This window comes from Aedes aegypti, chromosome 1, assembly GCF_002204515.2.
Source record: "Aedes aegypti strain LVP_AGWG chromosome 1, AaegL5.0 Primary Assembly, whole genome shotgun sequence".
Taxonomy (NCBI): domain Eukaryota; kingdom Metazoa; phylum Arthropoda; class Insecta; order Diptera; family Culicidae; genus Aedes; species Aedes aegypti.
The window spans coordinates 156,141,631-156,164,777 of NC_035107.1; the positions used below are offsets into that span (position 1 = coordinate 156,141,631).

The 23,147-nt window shown below is 39.5% G+C and overlaps 1 protein-coding gene across 1 annotated transcript in view; it reads left to right on the forward strand.

Moving 5' to 3' along the window:
• Positions 1 to 23,147, forward strand: part of LOC110678654 (teneurin-a-like) — a 159,146-nt gene that overhangs the window by 108,098 nt on the left and 27,901 nt on the right. The window contains exon 8 of the mRNA XM_021851803.1: positions 16,969 to 17,142. Within this exon, the coding sequence (XP_021707495.1) occupies positions 16,969 to 17,142 (174 nt within the window). The remainder of the gene's footprint in view (positions 1 to 16,968; positions 17,143 to 23,147) is intronic.

Consider the following 23,147-nt stretch of genomic DNA (forward strand, 5'->3'; position numbering starts at 1 on the left):
TTCGGATAATATATTGCCGATTCCATACCAAGTAGGATCGCAACTAAGGGACTGATGTATTACAGCTCAGTGGGTTACAGAAAAATTACCTAAAATGTAATTATTTGTAAACGTGCACTATTATACACTATTATAAAAGTGTGCGCCTAACTAAAATTTCTGTGTTGGTCCATCCTAGGGTGAAATGTGCAATATTGGAAACTATTCCTAAGGTCTCGTTTGGTAGCTTAAACATCGATATGCCGCGTTCTACTTCCAGCGGCTCTTCTTGTACTTATCGTAAATTATATTTTGATAATCTGTAGCAGAGAGGATTGTGACACGTTTCTACTATAATTAACATTTCTCGTTAATGATGCGATAAATGAACTTCGCTTACCCTTTCACTTGTTTGCGTGAAATAAAGAAAGATAGAATAAGCGGCAGTCGGAACTTGCTTTTATTTATGGATATCTATGTTTGGAATGGAATTGCCTCTTTCGTCTCTCCGAAAACCACCGAAAAATAAAATGAATTCTTTCCTAGTTCTCCGATACTAGTCCATACAGCTTATTTGATTAGAGCCCTTTTGCGACTTTCACTTGAGGTGTTATCTAAGTTTGTCCGTATAGTTAAATAAAATTTAACAAATTTCATTTTATTTTAACTTGTTATTTTTATTATTATTATCTTTATTTAAGAGGTTTTCTTCGGGTTTTCACTCGTTTTTTAGATTTGATTTATTAGTAAGTCTAGTAGTTCATGCAATAAAATTCTATGTGTTTGTTTTCTGTATGAACATACTCAGTTGTGTAATACGTCAAGTAGGTATAATCATGTATCAAGTTTTGGATAGTTTAAAACAACAAATGGTGTAGGTAACATGTATGATTCTACAATCATAAACAGTTTCAATTTACTCAAGGGATTGGATTCGATTTACTTAAGGTATTAGATTTGTATCTAAAATAATCTCAATCCAAAATTCATACACTTGTCAAGGGCCGCGCAGCTATTCAGCAAGATCTAACTCAGGATCGTGCGTTCGAATTCCACTTAGGGTTGCCATTATGCCAGATTAATCTGGCACTACTAGACTTTTGCTGGAGAAAAAGACAAAAAGACAAACTGCTCATTATGCAAGACTCTTTCAAATCCAACAAGACTTCTCTTTCTAAAGTAAATTATTAAAAGATTTATTCTAATTCGCATTATTGGGGCGGTCAGAAAGAAAAAAAAAACACATAGTGTGGCAAAGATAATATTCGTAGTTCAGACGAAACATCAATGTTCAATAAGTCGTCTATTTTTGTTTCGCTTAGTGACTTTAACTAGACGGTTAGTAGTTTCAACAATAAAAACATTGCCATTGAATTTATTTTGCATTATATTATGATAAGAGATAATCATTGGTTAGAACGAGCACACTGGCATTATACAGCCGCGAAAGGACAGCCGATGATTGAAAGAATAAAAAATACTGATAGAAATGTTAGTAGTTATTACGCCGACAATTATTTTAACACTGCCAGGAAAACCTCGCTGGTCGTATATAAAACGAGAAAGATGGAATTTTAGGCTCAAATTCGCGAGCGTCCTTGAACAATTTCTCGATGTGCATCACTGACTTTCGGGGAAGTGTCACATTCGGGGAACTGGTTTTCGGGGTAATTTGCCATTCGGAGTAATGGTTTTCGGGGTAATGTGCCATTCGGGGTAACGTTGCATTCGGGGTAATGGTTTTCAGGGTACTGGTTTTCGGGGTAATGGTAATCGGGGAAGTGTTATAGGACCGATTTTTCCAGCTTCGTGGTGAGAACTTCGAAAAGTATCTGCCTGGGAAGTTCTTAGCGAACTATTGACAGGAATGGAAAAATTGAGATTCTTCACTGTTTGCACTCAAACCAATGGCGAAATCTTCTCAAATCTACTAGCAGGATTTTTAATCAGATTTTCAACAGATATTTGTAGTAGCGATTCTTAAAAACAAAATACAAAAATTCTTGACCAGGGATTGAATCCTAAGAAAATTGAGAGAATCGCTCTCTGAAAGTATCATAATTGCAGCACATTATGAGAGACTGTTTATCGTATACTGCTACTGTTGGCATCACTGTGCCAACAACGAATAAAGTTATTGATTTGAATTATTATATTTGATTCAGTGTAGCTTACAGCACACGACCTTATGTAACCGACAGTACAAATAAATTTTCAGTTCCTAATCGTTTCTTCCAGACAACAGACGTTGTAGTTTTATTCTCTCGCTGCGCATAATTCTCCGACAGGTTATGGGCCTGTGCGTGATAGAGAGTGGAAGAACAAAAGAAAATTCGACGCCATTTTGAGATTTCTCGGTTTTTTGCGAAAATTGTTCGGTTTTTCGTAAAGTTTCGAAAGTTTTCGCGCGGAAATGGATGGAAATCGGTTCAACATCCAACAATTGAACGATTACAATTATCCAACCTGGAAATTTAAGGTGGAATTGCTCCTCACACGAGAAGATCTGTGGCGGTGCGTCGATCCCGGCGTTAAAAAGCAAGGGGAAACCGACGACGCCTGGAACGCTTTGGACTCTAAGGCTCGGTCCACCATCGGCCTCCTGATCTCGGATAATCAACACGGGCTGATCCGTAAGGCCAAGACAGCGAAGGCAGCATGGAACGAGCTAAAGAACCACCACGAAACAGCAACTCTAACCTCAAAAGTTTCGCTCCTGAAACAAATCTGCGATAAACGTTTCGCGGATGGGGAGAACATGGCGGAGCACATCTTTGCCTTGGAGGATTTGTTCGAGAGGCTGAAGAATGCGGGTCAGGAATTGGAGACAAATCTTCAGGTCGCGATGGTCTTGAGAAGTCTGCCGAGTTCCTACGATACGCTGACGACCGCTCTAGAGAGCCGGTCTGACGCCGACCTCACCCTTGAACTCGTCAAACGGAAGCTGCTAGACGAGGCCGCAAAGCATCAAGGATCATCGGGTGTTTCGGTCCTGAAGGTCGGCACTGCGCACAGTCGGAACAACAAGAAGAAACCTCTAATTTGCCACCGGTGCAAAAAGGAGGGCCATAAGCAGTTTGAGTGCCCGCAGCGCGCTCGTGATTCGGACGGCGACACGAAGCCGAAAGGCAAACACCAGAAGAAAAAGGAAGATTATGTTTCGTTTGCTTTTGTTGCCGGCGCGAATGAAAATTCTAACGGCTCGAAGCCGTGGGTAGTGGATTCGGGTGCGACGAGCCACACAGTTGCCGATCGGAGCTTTTTCAGTGAATTAAAAAGTTGTGACATTAAGTCTGTGACGCTTGCCGACGGAAAATTCGCAAAAGTGGAAGGCCAGGGGTGTGGCACGATTGACTGTTGTGATGAAAATGGACTACCAAGAAAAATGAACATAAGTGTCGCGCTTTACACTCCTGATCTTGCCATGAACTTATTATCGGTGCCGGCAATAGTGGAGAAGAATGCCAAAGTGATTTTTGATGCTCGTGGTTGCCGTATCTTGCGTGACGGGACGACGGTTGCCGTAGCAACCTTGAAGCGTGGGCTGTATCAACTGAAACAACCGGAGGAGGTCGTGTTGTCGGCCAGCAGCCACCACAACAAAGACTGCGAGCACGTCTGGCACAGACGATTCGGACACAGGGACCCGGCAGCAATCATCCGGATGAAAAAGGAAAATTTGGTAAGCGGTTTGAAAGTGTTTGAGTGCGGCATCGAAGAGCCTTGTGATTGTTGTTTGAAAGGGAAGAGCTCACGCACTCCATTTCCGAAGGAGTCGTCATCAAGCACGAAAGCGTTGATGGACCTGGTTCACACCGACGTGTGCGGCCCGGTCGAAGTGCCATCCGTCAGCGGGTACCGGTACTTCATGACTGTCATCGACGATTACTCTCGCTACTGTGTGCTGTACCTACTGAAACACAAATCAGAGGTGGCAACCAAAATCCGGGAGTACGTGGCGCTAGTGCAGAACCGCTTCGGCCGAAAGCCGAAAATTATTCGTTCGGATCAAGGCGGAGAATACACCGGAGAAAAGCTGCGTGAATTCTATCGGAAGGAAGGAATACAGCCGCAGTTTACGGCGGGCTACAGCCCGCAGCAAAATGGGGTAGCAGAACGCAAAAACCGCTACCTCGTCGAGATGGTTCGATGCCTTCTGTTTGACTCCAACCTACCCCAGTGCTATTGGGCGGAGGCATTGAACACTTCCGTTTATCTCCAGAATATACTCCCGACGAAAGCCATCAAATCATCACCGTTTGAGCTGTGGCACGGAATCAAACCGGATGTAGAGAACCTGAAAGTGTTTGGATGCAGTGCGTGGGTTTATATTCCGAAAGAAAAACGGAAGAAACTCACGGCCACAGCGAAAGAGCTCGTCTTCGTAGGCTACTCGCTGGAACACAAAGCCTACCGGTTCCTGGACAAATCTACGAGAAAAGTGGTAGTGAGTCGAGACGTTCGGTTCATCGAAGGTGCTACGGAAGTACCTGCTGAGGTTGGTCAGATGAAGAAAAAGAAGAAGCCAGTCGCGAAGCCGGCCCCTGTCCAGGAGGAGATAATAGTGTTTGATTCGGTCCTGAAGAAAATTGAGCCCTTCGCCAAAGTACCCGAGGAAGAAAAAGTGCAAGGGCAAGAACCCGATCGCTCGGCATCCGATAACGACAGCACTAGCGAATCTGAAGCGGAAGAAAGTGAAAGTGATGCGTTCGGTTCTGCGCAGTCGGAAGAAGATTTTTACGGTTTCAGTGACGTCGATACTGTGCGCGGTATTGAAGGAACCAATGATCAAGGCGACTGTGGAAGAGAACCCAGAAGATCCGAACGAGTTAATAAAGGTGTCCCGCCGGAACGATTCGATGAGATGACCAATGTGACCAAGCAGTTCGTGAAGGAACCTCGAACGTACGAAGAAGCGATCCAACGTCCCGAAAAGGCTGTCTGGCAGGCAGCGATGGAGGAGGAGATCGGCGCTCTCGTCGAGAACCAGACCTGGGAACTAGTTCAACTGCCTCCTGGGAGAAAAGCGATCGGCTGCAAGTGGACTTTCAAGGAGAAGGAAGATGAGACCGGCCAAGTTGTGCGACACAAAGCACGGCTGGTCGCTCAAGGGTTCACTCAGCGCTATGGTACAGACTACGACGAGGTGTTTGCACCCGTAGTCAAGCAAACAACCCTGAGGACGCTACTAACGATCGCGAGTCGAGACGGCATGATGGCAAAACACCTGGACATTAAGTGCGCCTACCTTTATGCCGACCTCCAAGAAGACATCTTTATGAACCAGCCTCCCGGATTCCAATCGGACGGCAATTTGGTTTTCCACTTGAAGCGCTGCCTCTACGGCTTGAAACAGTCGGCGCGGGTTTGGAATGCAAAAATCGATAGCATTTTCAAGCAGATGGGTTTTGAGCCCGGCAAGGCGGACTCGTGTCTTTACATCAAGAAGGACAAGGACGGGAAAATGTGCTTCATCGTGATTTACGTGGACGATATGGTCGTCTTCTGCCATTCGGAACAGGAGTTCGAGAAAATCCGGACTGCTTTGGAGAAGCATTTCAAGCTGTATTCTCTGGGCGATCTACGTCAATTTCTGGGAATCCACATCGAAAAGGTCGACGGACATTACACCATGAGCCAAGGAAAGTACATCGAGAAGCTGCTTGGACGGTTCGGACAAGGGGATGCCAAGCCCTCGAAGATACCGCTCGATCCAGGCTATATAAAACAAAAGGAGGAGACAGCCCTGCCGACGAACGCGTCCTATCGTTCGCTGGTGGGCAGTTTGTTGTATGTCGCGGTTAATACCAGGCCGAACATCAGCATCGGAACATCACTGCTGTGTAGGAAGGTGTCAAATCCGACCGATCGTGACTGGACCGAAGCAAAACGTATGCTGAAATACCTCAAGGGGACCAAGAACTTTCGTCTGCACCTGGGTGACGGAGCTGAAGGTCTCGAGTGCTTCGTCGACGCGGATTGGGCTGGTAACGAAGGCGATCGGAAGTCGAACTCCGGTCTGGTCATCAAGTTCGGCGGTGGCGTAGTAAGCTGGGTCACGCGAAAGCAAAACTGCGTTGCCCTGTCGTCCACTGAGACTGAGTTTGTGGCCCTATCGGAAGGTTGCCAGGAATTACTATGGATGAAGAAACTTCTCAAGGATCTTGCAGAGGATAGCTCGGACCCCATAGTAGTGTGGGAGGACAATCAGTCGTGTATAAAGATGGTGGAATCGGACCGCATGGAGCGCCGGTTAAAACACATCGATACAAAGCACGAGTTCACGAAGGATCTACGCCAACGGGGAGTCATCGATCTCCGTTATCTACCGACGGACCAGATGGCTGCGGACATCCTGACCAAGCCACTGGACAGGATCAAACTGGAGCGGCACCGTGAGTCACTCGGTGTCTTGGAAACTTCTATGCGTTGAGGAGGAGTGTTGGCATCACTGTGCCAGCAACGAATAAAGTTATTGATTTGAATCATTATATTTGATTCAGTGTAGCTTACAGCACACGACCTTATGTAACCGACAGTACAAATAAATTTTCAGTTCCTAATCGTTTCTTCCAGACAACAGACGTTGTAGTTTTATTCTCTCGCTGCGTATAATTCTCCGACAGCTACAACTTTGATCAGATCGGGGGGATAGCCAAACCTGATGGGCACTATTGCTATCGGATGTTTGGGGATTGTTTATCGTGCCTCCACTTACCCCCAACGGTAAACAAGCGAGAAAAATGCATTTTATCATCTCTCTCTCTTTGGGGCTCTCATTCGCTGTTTCTATTTATCAGACTTGTTACAACTTGCGATACATTGCCGTTCATAGACCGCAACCTATAGGACATTTTTCTTCGCTCGCGTTGATCGTGCTTCAAAATCAAATGAGAGAGAATTCTGCAATGGCTGTTCTTGACCAATTTCTGACAAGATTTTCAGTTTGAAAAGTTTTCATTAGCTTTCGTTTAGAGATCATCACTTTTAGGGGTCCGCGGTAAGTTTGTAAAACTTCAAAAGGGGTCGCAGCTTCAAAAAGGTTGGGAACCACTGTTCTAGCGGGTTTAATTTCGGAAACTTTAAAACATACGTTTTATATCGTTTCATTCATATTTGTACTAAGCATTCACATCAACTCTATTGGAGCGCAATTTTCTTTCATAAGGCCGATGTACATTTTTGAAAACAGCCGTCTGGCCAAACATATGGTGAAATTATCTCATGAATTAATCGTCTTGGCTATAAATATTGTCAACTATAAGAAATCCATCTATCAAATTAATTTTCAAACATAAAGGAAACATAATTGTATCACTGTTCCTTCATAAGGGCTTGTTTGACATGATCGATTTGTTTCATTTGTAATAATGCAAACACGGTGTGTCTGGTAGAACTATATTATCACAAAAAATAGGCATCGCTAAACCTTTCACCATTCGAAAATATAGGGTTTAAGCTTTCATTTGACGTGTTTCCCAAAAAAAATCACCAAGGGATCCCGAACATTTTTTTTATTTTAAATTTTTGTTCTTTAGAGTACATTATTTTTGGATGTATTCATGGTAAAGGCAGTTTAATTTCACTCAAGCTCGATGATAGCTTAAATTTCAAATGATGGTTGATGGAACAAAGATATATGAGGTTGCATGTTGTAATACACAAAACTGTCCTATGTGTTTTTCAGGATTTAATGAGTCAAAATTCGTAAAATGGAAATATATCAATTCTAGCATATAACTGTACCAACTATGAATTGTACATTCATCTATGCTTATGCTCATTGACTCTAGAAAAGTAGAGTTTTTATCAAGGTGGGTACATCGCACTCTATAACTATAGTACATCGTACTCTATCGGATCAATATTGTACAATGTTTTCACATCATTGGCATCATTGAGAGATGCCAAATATCTTTGTTTTTGGATGACATAGGTCTCTCCGCTATAGGATGAAGCCTGCGTGTCATGTGTAATAGATTGCAGTAACATTTGGATACCTATTTATTCTGCACACTCGAAAATCTGGAAGATTTGTACTAATGCTTTCAAAATTCAAAATATTCCCACATACAATCCAGACCAAAAGCTCTGTTTGAAACCTTATAGTACATGGTCAATGTACAGACAGACCGTACTATATTGGATAGTTTGTTACTAATATGATGTGTAAATAGTATTCTAGACGTATATGAATTTAAATCACTAGTTTAAAATTCATGTAGACAAAGATCGGATGAATAATTTGAAAATATACAAACCCGCTAGATTATACACAATAAACAAACTTACAAAAGACACCATCACCGCAAGGGTAAATAATATGAGGTTTTAAAGCAAAATAAAAACAATTTCTTCATTCGGCGTCGCAAGACATGATACATCTAAAAGCTGTTGAGCAAGTTTTCTACCAATTTTTTATCCTGCTATCCTTCTACTAGGATAATACTATTGATCTCACGGTGCAGTAGTATGGTGCATAAAAAAATGTATCCTTACGTGAGCGATGACTTAAATTGTGGATGCTGGAAATTATATCAATCAAAGGAATGTGGGAGAACCAATACTTCAATGTATGGTCCACAATGTTATTATGACAGCTTACGTAGTGGCTGTGTATGTTACATTCAGCGACTAAAAATTCTTTGTCTTTACGCACATCTTGATAGCATATGTTGATCAATACTAATTTTAAATTGATCTGCTGTTGCTGTCGAGAGATATCGCAATCCAAAGAGTTACCAGCAACTGCATAAATTACTCTAAGCATGCGACTGGAATTTTTATGTTGTATGGTTTTGTTATATAATCGTTCTATAATATTTAACATTCCATCCAAGCCTATGCTCGAGTTCTTTGAACATGTCAATTCTTTCTCTATAATAAACAGATTTGGTAGCCCCACACCAAACAAAAGTTTCCAAACCACTTGCTGCTGCATAATGCGCATGTAGAATTTCAAACCCCTTAAACTTGGTATAGAGCATATGTAGCGAAACATAGACATACAGCATCAGACACGCGATGGTATGAAAATAAAAATATGAGCAAAAGAGAAAAAGAGAGAAGAGCTTTGAAGTTTAGAAGATAATGAACATCGCTTTTATGCTCACCATGCTGCTCTACATGTTTGAGTGATATTATTTGATGCGAACTCGACATCCTCTCTTGCAAATGCATTACACATATATATCCTTGTGAGGATACTACAAACACCAGAGATCACAGATAATTGATGAAAAATTATACGTAATATGACTGAAGGTATTATACCGAATAATGCTATCGCATCCATTCATGAGTGACGTATCATTGTGAATCAAAAATTTGGAAAAAAAAAATGATCAAAATGATTGCATTTCTCGCACCTTGACCAAATGTCTTCAGTGATTTTACCTTCGCAAGAGCATTATGGACCATCACCAACACAGTAAAATGATGCACTCTTTTGCTATGCTGCTGCACCGCAAACGAGAGAAGCAGGAATCTGCTAGTTTGTTCTTAAGCTTTTACATCAGTTTGATTTAGGTTTTTGCGTCAAATGGATATCGTTGAAGATGCTTTCACGTCGAAAACAGGTTTTTCCCTAGTGAAAAAGGGGAAACTAATTTTCTTATTACAATCTAAAAATTAGTATATACAGTCTGTAAAACATATTTTAGCGATAAATCACAAATCGACGGATTATTTTAGTTTCGCGAGTTTCGGGATACAAAAATCGATGAAATCCAGTTGAGATTAATGGAGAAAATTGTGCAGTGAAATTGCTGGAAGAATAAAATGTCCGTTCGGTGTTGCACCCCAAAGTTATCCTAGCATATTATCCTGCTGAAAATGGGGGCCAATTGAAGAGATAATGTTATTTTATTTGGAAGATGGGTGATTGTGAGTGAGCTGCTTATTATGAATAATTTTGAAGAAGAGTGAAACAAAACTGTTTGTCTGATAAAAGGAATATTGACGGAAAATTGAAGTTAAAAAATCTTACATAATCTGGTTTTTCTCTGAATTTTGTGATATATTTAATGTAAATTTATTTCAAACCCAATTTCGAACAAATGCCTAACAAAATAATAAAAATATGTACAATATACATTTTCCCAACAACACTCAGTCATAAAAGTACGAATTGTTACAAGGAAGAATCTTCATTCTACTTTTTCTCCATTATAATTCCTTTCACCCATGTCTGCTCTCGCGGTGTGGGTAGATAATTCAAAGCTACGAGTGAAAGGATCCTGTGATGATGGAAGGATCCTGTAGTGGTGGGAGGAATTTTTGGTCATAAACAGTAGAGAAGAGCAATAAGTATAACATATATGAGGATGTATTTCGTGGAAGACTCTACGGCATTTCAATTGACAAAATTTCCTACAGTTTTATTATTCAATATGTATCCAATCTATATTCTCCAACGAGAGAGGACCACAAATACTTAATATTCAAAATGTCTATTGGGAATCGGCCGGTGCCGATATTTTGAATGTCTATGCACTATTAAGAATTAGAAGCAATTAGTACGATTACTTTAAATGCACTGATGCTAACATTATTGATATCCTTGCCCAGTATGGGATAATGTGAATGCAATACATACATCGTTATTTAAATATTATAGCCTCTTTATCCACTTGATATTGACTGTTAGAACGATGTATTGTATTCATTTCCCTGCCACATATTTTCTACGAGTGCTAAAAACACGAAAGCGCTCAATAATTCCTAATCTGAGCCCTCACAGCATCCAGTACTGACGACATATATATTCACCCGACTGAGTGTTGCTTCGCTACGAATAGGTATTCTTACTTGGGAAACGAAAAAAATTTACAAGTGTTTGTACGCTAAACTGGATATTATATGGTGGACTGCCTCAGACCTGGATAGAAAGAGCGAGGCATAAGTAACAAAATCAAATTTAAATGAAATCAAGCCTAATTGAATTATATTCCCCTTAGACCAGTCAATAGAATCATCGCATACATATGCTGGAAATAAATGTGCTGGGTTATCGCCAAACACTATGCATTGCAGTGCACAAAATATGAAGTGATATTAAGTGTTTAAATGTTTACTTACTAAAACGAAGAGACATGTAAGAAGAAACAGTCCAAAAATACCGAAATAGTCGCAAGCGGAGCGTTATTGCCTCAAACGCTCTCAACATGTGAAATTTGAATCATAAATCTGTGACACGGAATGTGCTATTAATAAATATGAATAAATGTGTAGTGATCAGCCTATGCCTGGTATAAAGTAAAGGGGATAGTGCCACAAGCATGAGTTAGTGAAAAAAAATACTTCCCACCCTACACGGATACAGTATAATAAAAAAAACATTTTCAAACTAAAGTGCTGAATAAAACGTAACGGAAAGCAGTGATCGATACAAAATTTGTTCACCGCGCATCATCGGAGCCTGACAGTGACTGTCGCTATATTGGTGCCGGTGAAAGTCAATCAAAATGACGATGAAATCAATGAAATATAACGATTCCGACACAATAATGGAAGGGTACAATCCAGTACCTCCGCCCTTGCCGAGACGTGTTCCACCAGTTAGAAACATCTATGCAGAACCATTTGCTACTGAAACAAATACGAACAGGTAAGCTCAGAACAAAATCTTGATTGAAAACAGAAATCTACAGTTTTAAGTGTATACAGTATGTAGTAATCATAACGTAAGCATCACATTAAACGACATCGATTGTTTGTAAACAAATATATTGTATGTTTTTCCACTCGTTTTCAACAGGATGTAGCCTAATTCTATCCTTACACGGACAGAGACGAATAACAAGCCAAGGATAAAATAAACATAAATTCCGACCATAACTTGTTTTACAGTTTTGTTATTGTTAGTTAATAGCATTGACTAGCATATCAACATCGAAATATTATTATTTTTATCAACGTGACTTTCAGCCTTCTTGGATCACACATCAAAACTTGATGTTGAGGAGTTTTTATAGAATGACGTAAATTAACATAATAAAAATAAAATATCCTGCGATAACTCTTGTGGATATTCGCAGTTACTATAATATCACTTTGGTTAAAATTTTTAAGAGTTTTAAGATATAATCGCACAAATGTCATCAATCAAATTTGTTGCAAATGATTTTTTAGCATGTCAGTGTGTTTATCCCGTTATTATGAATTTTCCTCCAAACAACATTTATTTTCATATATTTAGTTAACATCTAAACAGATAACACTGAATCAACAATTTCACGCCACAATACTCGGTTCGTGGCCGCATCTCTCCATCCTCGGTTCTGCTCCACGCTCGGCAAATCGATACGCACTTGATCCGCCTACCTAGCTCGCTGCGCTCCACGCCTTCTTGTACCAACCAGATCTGAAGCGAACACCATCGTTACAGGGTTGCTGTCCGGCATTCTTGCAACATGCCCTGCCCATCGTATTCTTTCAGCTTTGGCCACCTTCTGGATACTGGGTTCGCCATAGAGTTGGGCGAGCTCGTGGTTTATCCTTCGCCGCCACACACCGTCTTCCTGCACACCGCCAAAGATCGTCCTAAGCACCCGACGTTCGAAGACTCCAAGTGCTTGCAGGTCCTCCTCGAGCATCGTCCACGTTTCATGCCCATAGAGGACTACCGGCCTTATGAGCGTTTTGTACCGGCGGAGTTGATTGATGCGGGCGTGAATCTTTTTTGACCGCAGCTTCTTCTGGAGGCCATAGTAGGCTCGACTTCCACTGATGATGCGCCTACGTATTTCACGGCTAACGTTAGATTGTGCGATATTTGCCAGAAAACCATTCGCCAGAAAACTTTTCGCCAGAATGACATCTGCCAGAAAACCATTCGCCAGAATGTACCATTTACCAGAAAACCATTTGCCAGAATGTACCATTCGCCAGAAAGTACCATTCCCCAGAATTATTTTTCTTGTCGATTTGATCAATAAATGCATGGTGAAATCTGAGAGAGAGGAGACAGTTTGCATATTTTATTACCTTCTTTGACTTTTTCTTCAAATCTTGAATTGTGCACAACGGTCAGATGAACTTATTTTGGTAAAAATTATATTAACTATGAAAAAGAAAATTAATATAAAAAATCAATATCAGTTTGCCAACACACAACTATATGTAGGTATTCAACGTTTTAAAGTGTAAAATCATCGAAAAACACTTAGAAATTTTAAATACCTTTGCTTGAATTTTGACGGTATTTCACGCTCTGCCCTTCGATTGTGCGGTTTTCTAGTGACAGTCGGTGACAGGTTGGCTTTTCGGAGCTCATAATCTAAGCCAGCTGTTTTCTTTCTCTCAGGGTGAAATATCTCGGAATCCAAAGATGGCCGTCACAATATTCGACTTTTGTCACTTTTCACATCTTCAAGAGCATCAAATTGAACTAATAGCTCGGTAACAACCTCATTCTTCTCATTTTAAGCTTGCTGCTAGTGCACAGAGCAGAGACAATATAACACTGTGATCGAGCAAGTGGTAGGAATTAAGGCTCGAAAACTCCGTACAGTGTAAATACTCGAACTACATTTTATTGATAAAATAACGATCACAATAGATGTACATCTAGCTTATCCTACGTTGTGTCTAATACTAAAGTGGTGATGATTGAGATGGTGATGATGATATATAGGATAGGGTAGGGCACTCCGCCGGTAGCACAATAGTGTTTGTCCAAACACACTGTTATCCTGCATTTCTTACGAAATTTTTGCCTATGAGGTTTTGATACAATATTCTAAGCAGTTTTACCTAGTTTTAACTTCGCGAAAATTTCCTTCCTGTTCTTTATCAGAATACTGTATTGTACAGAATTTCTCGTACAATTACCAGATAATTTTTGATTTTCAATGGACAGTTTATTGGACTTGTGCTACTTTCTCCCGAATGTCGTTTCCCCGAACACCAGTTCCACAAATGCCAGTTCCCTGAATACCCCGTTTTCAAGTGGCCTATTTCCTCGAAAATATTTTGGCACTCATAATTATCAATACTTATTGTTATATTTCAGGGTGATGAACGGTTCATATTAAAAGCACCCTTCTTTTTGGATCAGCGGTTCTTTCAAGTTTTTTCGAATTCAGCATTTTTCTTGTTTTCTTTATCGTTCTTTCTAGTTCACCACTCTGCCTGTGTAGATTGTTTCTTATCCATTTTGAAACCACGTGGTCGTTCAATGGGGTTGGAGGGGGGCTGTTCTATCATTATACCACGATCTATACAAATTTCGGGTCTTTCGGGAGAATGGATTGCAGGGATAACTGTCATTCGGGTAACTGGCGTTCGGGGAAATGATATTGGAGGGAACAACATTCTAGTAAAAATAGAGCCAAAGGTTTTTAGTGATAATGGTCACCTAAATTTCATTACATGAAAAAGTATTAAAAAAAGAGTCATTATCTATCGCTACTTGATATGGTTTGGGGCAAATAAGAATTCTCCATTCTTCATATATAGGATGTTCTTACTAGTTTTACAACTGTTTTATTTGCATGAAAGCTCCTGAAAGTTGTTATAGTGAATATAACTTTAGTTTGCGAGTGGAGGCATCGAACAGACGGCAGAAATAGTTGCAACGTATATCGAAATCTTGTAAATATCCAATGAACTAGCCCTTAAAAGGGCAACAAAACCTCAAAGAACAGCTTATGATGAGAAGAAGGGAGAACCACTTGTGAAATATTCCAAACCATAATTCCCTGTAAAACTTAATAATATTAAAAAAAAAAAATTTAACTTATAAATCCAGAAAGAAAATAGTATGGAATTAACTAAATATAAAACAACATATTCTCACGCTATAACATCTGTATAACAATAGTTGCAACGTATACTGAAATCTCGTAAAAATTCAATGAATAAGTCCATAAGAAACAACAAAACTTTGAAGAACAGCTTATGCTGAAAAGAAGGGTGAATCTCTTGTGGAGTCTTCCAAACCATAAAACCATTTTACAGGGACAACCTTTATTAAAAAACCTTACTTCATTATCCGTAATGCTGAATATCAAATCTCATCACAATATTAAGGCGTAATCAGTTTTTTCTAAAACATCTATTTCATGAATTTAGTAGAGTTTGCTAATTAAATGGTAATGATTTATTTGTTTAAATACTAATTTATTTCTGATCTGCCTTAAGCTTTTAAATAATTCATTTAATTAAATTTAAATTGAAATAAATAATAAGATTTTAAATAACTCGAACAAATTTATGTATTAAGATAATGGCGTAATACAGAGGTTGAACTCGTAGAAAAAATGATGGTTTTTAAGAAAAATGACAGTTCTTTTCAATTCTTAACATATTTCTTGGTACAAAATTTGACTGCAATTTAATGGCTTACATTTTACTAATATGCATGGTTGTCTACTGTTCGTTTGCCAAATACTTTTTATTTGGCATTGGAAAAACAGGGTGGTGTTATTGTGATCTCGATGGATGTACATTTTTCATACTAATCATTTGAAAATGAACGCAGAACGTTTTACCCGAGAAAGACGGAAAACCATGTCTTAAACGGAACAAATTTTAATTTCATATCTCTTATTGAAAAGGTGGTAAATCTCAACGCTATTACTCGATACCTGAAAATATGTGCGAAATATTTAAAAAATATGCATAACTAGAATATATCCACCCCAATAATTTACTATGTACAACAAAATGTGATTAGTCACATCGCAAAGAAAATACGCCAGCCGCTCAGTAATATCTCCAGCACTTAGTCTGAAGCAACACGAAGTGTTGATGGATGTCCAGAACCGAAGTTCGGTCCAAAAACAGCGAGGTTCCAGTGCCCTTCTCCGCACGACACACTTCTACACTGATTGAGCTTATTCAATTGAACTTTATCGGTTGATGGTTGCTTGGTTAGTGAAGTGATCTTATTAAACTTGGGTCACTTTTAATCCTGGTCTGTGACCCAGACCATTCGTGTCGAGTACGTGAGATCATCGTGCCCGTTAGACCGTCCATCTTGGTTACCGTCTATCTGCCCTTTTTGGCTACCTATCTGTTCTGCTTATCCCTCTGGTTGTGGGTGGAGGAAACTAGCTTATGTTGGATGGTTGATGGTGACACTATGGTAGGCTACTATATTATGGACTAACATGGGACTAACTGACGGAGAAAACTGCACAACAATAAAGAACACTACCTGCACTGTGTTTTCACAAATCACGATTCAAATTACAAACAAAATCTCAAAAACACACCATACTGAACTACAAACACTTCATTATCCACAAATCAACACTAATAACGCAGGATATTTGGCGGCAAACTCGAAAATAGGCCGAAAGCTATTATAGACATGTACGCTGTTGAGACATCTGCAACGGTTTTACATAAATACAACACTCCACTTTTGTGGCACCCACAAACTCATAATTTAAGATTTTTTGCTTGTCGATTTCTTAGCATAGCTTCCAATACCGCACCGAAAAAAAACTATATCTCGACAAAAACCCAAGTTCCTCTGAGAGAATGCTTTCTCTGTGTCGAATACAACATTTTGTCAGACTCACGGTGGAGATGCAAATTTTGTTACCTACTCTGATAAAATCATTATTTACTTAGCTGTGGTATATGTTCTTTTATTAATAACACTTATTTTCATTCGCTTTGAAAACTACAGATTTAATTTACTTTAATTTACTTTAATTTTTTTTAATTACGATCGATTGAAACTTTCCAATATTGTGCTGTGAAGTCATAATTATTCATATTCATTTTGTCGCATGTTTTTGTTTTACCAAAACGTTTGAGTTACAATTTGTTTTCATACTTGTTTGTGTTATTTAACTGTACTGCACGCTTGTTTGCTCGTTCTTCTTAAATTTTGTTTATATTTAATAACATTAATTTTAGTTTATTCTTTGGTTTAAATCCTGAGCATTAAAGGCAAAAAAGGATTATATCTACACTTTCCTCTCTTTGAATGAAAATTAACTCATATAGTATCGTTTCAATTTTCATTCCCAGATTACAACCAACCTTACAATCAAACCAACAACAGATGCCACAGAGTGTGTCAAATACCAATACAACTTCGGGGTCACGATTAGGTGGATCCTCGCCTCTAGTTATGCCAGTATTCCCCCTCAGAGCATCGCATTCTGGACATGCATCTCATTACTCGCCATACTCTCCTTCAAGGTAAATATCAACATTAAATATTATTTTTGTTTACTCTATAAAACAAAATAACAGAAAATCGAGCACTTCTGAATCAATACATTACAGTCAACCCTCCATGAGTCGATATTGAAAGGACCATCGACTCATGGAAATATCGATTCATGGAACAGCAATGCTATACAAAGCTATCTGAAGGGACCATCATAGTAACCATGAAATTTGGTTTTTAGTATGGTTCCATGAGTCGATATCGAGTAATGGAACATCGACTCATGGAGGTTTAACTGTATTTCAAAATCGATCTACTATTTTTTTTTCAATTCACAGATATACTCTAAATGTGACCTTTAGAGTTCGTTCATTAATTACGTAAGGGCTTATATAATTTATTTCTATTTTCATACACAAAATCTTACCATGGGGGGATGAGGGGTAGAAAAATTGTCAAAAATGGTTTACTTAATTAATGAACAGCCCCAATATTTATCATAAACTTTACAAAATAGAAGAAGAAATAAGTACAGGAGCAATTTTTCAAAATTTGATAAAATTACACACACACAATGTGTTAGTGCAAAAGAGCTCGATTTTGTGTGAATCGTTCTCAATTTTGTATAATTTCTTTTAAGCGTGACTATCAAAATAATCATTTTTATTTTGAATTTTCAACTATATTAGACTTTTTTGTGAAACGAACTATTTTATTACGTTATTGTTATTACATCAATATAGTTTTGATTCGAATTTCCCGGACGCTTCGAATCCCGGACACCGGCCTTACTTCACCCAAAAATTAGTATTTCGACAATTTTTAAATTTAATTCGTAAATTGGTTCTCCGACATTACCCGGAAAACAATTACCCGGAATGCAATTTACCGGAAGACCATTACCCGGAAAACCATTTACCGGAATGAACCATTTACCGGAAAACCATTACCCGGAAGGGCCATTTACCGGAAAATTATTTCTCCATTTCTCGACTTATTTCATTAACATCCTTTTAACCGTTTTATGGTCATTCATGTCAGTATGTTGACTTTAAAATAATTAAAATGACCACCAACGAAAAGGTTCTTATTTCAAAATACATAAGCACCAGAGAGGAGTCTAAGATATCTTCATACTTGATCATGTCAATATGCACCATCTTCATATATTTGCATTTCATAAATGATTCACCATTCTTTTAAAAATAAGCTGTTTTTTCGATTAATCTTTTCAGCTTATCTTGCCTGAACTGGCCTAATTTGGCTACAACTATGTAACTTTACGTTTAATCGACCATCGATTCTCTAAGTGTCCAAATGTTAATAAATAAGCAATGATTAGAATTTTTAATACTTTCACCGAATGTCGTTTCCGCTAACGTCAATCAACTGATTGTAAATCCCCCGTATATTCCTTTTTCTAGAATGACCCATTTCTGGTCATCTGATATTCACCCTTCTTTATTTGGTTGGCGGCTCTTTCGAGTTCCACCGATCTCGGCATTTTTGGCAAAATGTGTATAGTCGAAAATGACCAAATATCTTATTACTTTGATTGCTTATTGTTCTTTCTTGTTTATTACACTGACATTGAATTCGGGGTACAGATATTCAGAGTTATGACATTCGGAGAAAAATAGCACAATTAATCAATTTCAAAGAAAAGTAGATCTATTGAGGTTCCAAAGATGGACGTTACAATGGCGAATAATGTTTATTTTTATAGCCTAAATTTGAAGACATAGTTTTCCGATCTATATCAGGCGATTTTTTCTAATTAGGTCGCCAATAAAATTACATGTTCAATCAAATTTTGGTATCGTGATATTCGTTCATAGTTTAAGGCTTACGTTGCGGCTAAGTTAAGTTATTCAGAAAGATCAAGCTGAGGTTGGTAGAATTGAATACCGCCGGTTAAAAATTATTTCTGGTTGACTAATTTGACAACGTTTCAGAGCTAGAGTACTTACATACTTGTCAAACTATGAACGAATGCAAAAATGGTCGGTTGACATAGGCTCTCAGCTATAAACTGTAGAAATGCTCCTAGAACAAGCTGAGAAGCTGGTTTTGTCCCAGTTGAGTCGTAACGCCGGCAAGAAGAACAACATATTTGGTTCATAGCTGTTTGGAGATGTCTTTTGAAATAGTGTTTATGGAAACCGAGGGAGTCGAGAATGTCCATGGTTAGCGTGACATAATTTGTGCTGGGCATCATTGAAAGGTCGTCGAAAATGGAAGATTTGGCTTTCCGGGGAATGGTGCATTCCGGTAAATGTTACATTCCGGTCAATGGTTTTTCCGGGTAATGGTACATTCCGGTAAATGATCTTCCGGTAAGTTGCATTCCGGGTAATGGTATTCCGGGTAATGGTATAGAATCTCGTAAATTACTGCCGTGAATAGCAATTCACTCCCATCTGTAAAAAGTAGGCATTGCAAAAAAAGGCCTATGAAGTTTCCAAACTTGATTTCCATACGAATATTCAAAAAATTACAGAGGATAGGAACATTTTCAAATCCTCATGAAACTTTCACAATTTGGTTTTCACTACAACATCTTTTCGATAAAAATATAAAGATGATCAAAACACATTTTTTATTAGACGGTGATATGCGATTTTTATTAATTAGGGGAAAAGCACCAATTTTCGACCTAGCACTATTTTTCGACCCATTCATACGATTGTGGCCTACTTTGTATGGAAATCCGAAAATTGGCACAGATTTCTTGTAGGTCGAAAATTAGTGCTTTTCCCTTATGGACAATTTGACTTGCACTTTTTCCCTATTTTTTCCGAACAAATCTTATTGAAAACTGAACTCAACTCAAATTTGACGAAAATGCAGATGGGACTGATTTGCGATTCACGGCAGTTTAGTGCATGGAAAAAGTAGAAATCGTCGCAAATGGATCTAGGTGCAAAATATCTAAATTTATTTCAAAAGCACAGTGCAAAACTCTAAGCGCCTGGCAATTCGCTCCGTCGGGATAAAATGCTCCACCGTAATATCTCCAAGATAAAAAGTACATTTTCCCGAAAACCATTTCCCCGAATATTTTTTTCCCGAAGGATTTTCTCCCGAAAACCATTTCCCCGAATGAACTGTTTCTCCGAATGTACTGTTTCCCCGAAAGCTTTTTCTAAAGACATTTCTTATTTATTTTTTAATTATCGGTGTAATAGACTATATTCAGCAAGCAGAGTTGCTCAATGTCAGTCATATCAGATGATGGCTGATGTTTTAAAACAATCAATATCAGTTGCGTGCTATCAATATCACTTTGATTTGACAACCAACAGTAGTGATGCGGCATCGCACTCTAGATCATAATCACTGCAGAATGAGTGATCACGTGGTAATTATCCAAGTTATTAATGTTTTTCAGTGACCAACATACAGTTTCAATCCATTGGCAGCACTATCAAAAATATCGTACTGATAAATTGCTATTTCAAAGCTAAACTTAACCCATCAGTGATATCCATTGTTTTATACACTCACTCAATACAGTGGTGATGGAGTAGACAGTATGATGTTGATGTGATATGGAATGATCTGATTTATTTCGTAGTCGGCGTGTACAAATCAGCAAATTTTAAGCATTGATAATGACAGCGAGCAACTTGCTAATTTGATAATCGCTTCAAACGAATGATTCTCTTATGAATGATTTGAATTGAAAAACGAAAGAAGAGATTTTTAATTGGAAATCGGTTACAGTTTTTACAGGCAGATCTACCATCAAAAAGATGTTAAAAAAAATAAGTTCGGTGTTCAAATTTTGTTATGCAAAGAATTGTAATGAAAATGCATAAAATGTATAAGATATGTGTAAAGCCGTTGGTCCCGAGAAAATCTAGCCCAGGGCTAAAAATCTCGTAAATAAAGATAAAAAAAAAAAATTGCTGTGTTAATATTGTTCGGTTTGCAGCTGGTACTGATATACTCAGAAATTTGCCCTTCTTTTATTAGAAGCCTGTGCTTTATAGATAAATATATTAATAAAAAATAACAGGGCTACTGAAACCTTAATCAGATTTTTTTTGGTAAGAACGAATGCTACAGATTCCAATATTTTGATCCAACATTTTCACATATGGCATGACTAAGTTTGGCCAAATAAGGTATCTTTGCGTAATAATGCGAAACAATGTGAAAGAACAGCCTATTATTAACTCAAGACCGGTCGCGCATTCAGCCGTCGCCAGCGCCACCTCGCTCAAGCTGAGTATAAAAAGCGAGCTTTTTTCAAGGTGCGTGTACTCAGTACACGCATGCGACCGATCTTGGGTTAAGGTGATTATAAACCGAAGCCAAACTTTGAATTTTCAAGTGCACAAGACTGGAGAATCTGGCAACAGTTCGCGTTGAAAATCAATCAAACTACTTGCTTGCTGGTGGTGACCGATGGGATAAATTTTCAACGCGGAGCGCTGTTGTGTGCTCAAGTCTTGTGCTCTTGAAAATTTGAGGCGTGGCTTCGTTCTATAATCACCTTAAGAGAAGGTAAAATTCAAAATGAAATATTATCAGCTAAGTGCCACTAAATATTGGAACAGTATAAATATAAAGAACCGCCTATTATTCTAAGCAGGCGAAACTAAGCCGATTAATCAATTTTCATCTAATCATGAATTGCTTTCAATATGTCAATTACATAACGATTTTTCGGGGAAATGGTACATTCGGGAGAATAGATTTCGGGGAAACAGTTTATTCGAGAAAACGTCATTCGAGGAAATTGCCTTCGGGGGAATTGGTTTTCGGGGAAATGTCGGACAATCTGTAACTATCAATGACGCCCACGTGTCTGTGGCATGGACGTCCGCACGCCCTGGGCCAGCTCACCTCTTTCGATCTCAGGGCCGACAATTCACACTGCAGAAAACTCACCTTTAGACCACTCGGACTAATCAAATATGTTTCACCTCCAACCGACTTCTTTAGTGCATGCAAAAGGAGATACGCGACACAAGTAAAATTTAGTTATCTGACCTAGCTTTTTATTTCAACTATCGCACAACTTTGACTCACGGTTCTCGACGATGCTCGATGACTTGCTGGGCTGCTGGGGATGCCCAACGCACTCCGGATTACTTCAGGGGTTTGGCCGAGGTAGCGAAGATCACGTGTTGCTGGCTAGCAGCCTTGGTGGGTGTCTGGAGCGCTTGTGCTGGCCGTATGCTAACGGACGGCACTTTGGGAAGGCCTAATGCCGATAGTTTTTAGGCGGTCTATCACTACCACTCTTCAAAACGTGTCGTTAGTTCCGAAATTGGCGCGGGAGCACACTGCACTTTTTTTTTTCTTCTAAGCAATGGGGGATAATCTGCTCAACAGACTCCGGACCGAGGTCCGGGAGTGTGGGGTTGGGGACCATTTACTACATGCAAGCAGTAAACAGGACTACACCCCCGACCCACTAAACCATTTCCATTGCCGCCAAACCCTTCGTCTCTCCGGGACCACCAAGAAGGCATTGCTTCGGAGAGGGGCTATTGCACCTCGCATCCTCCAGGTTAGCTGCGTAGCCATGCAGCAACGAACATCGATGACACGATTATGGGGGTCCACCAAGGTAGCATGCTGGCGCTTTGCCAGCTTCCCAGGTGGTCCTCACCTCCCGTTGTCCGCTGAAAGCGGGCAGGGTCGACCACTACTATCAAGAACTGATACTGCGGGCTTCGCAATTTGACCTACTGAAGGCTCAGGCCCTATTAGCTAGCACCAGCTGGGATTGCTGACGAAGGGCCTCCACCTGCCCCGAACAACCAGAGGCTCGTACCAACCCAGTAGGCCGGCGCCACGACAGCAGCGCTACCAGGATGTTCTCCCCGCGGCCACTTAATCGCTGTAAGGGTCGATTTCGACCGTAGGGCACCGGTATGACCTACGTAGCCAACTGCGAACCCTTGGACCACCTGTTGTTTAGTGTCTGCACTAGCCACTCCTCGAGTCCACTCGCCACCTCCTTTGCAGTTCCTAGACGATGTGGGTGATAGCCGATGAAACGGCATTCCAGCCAAAC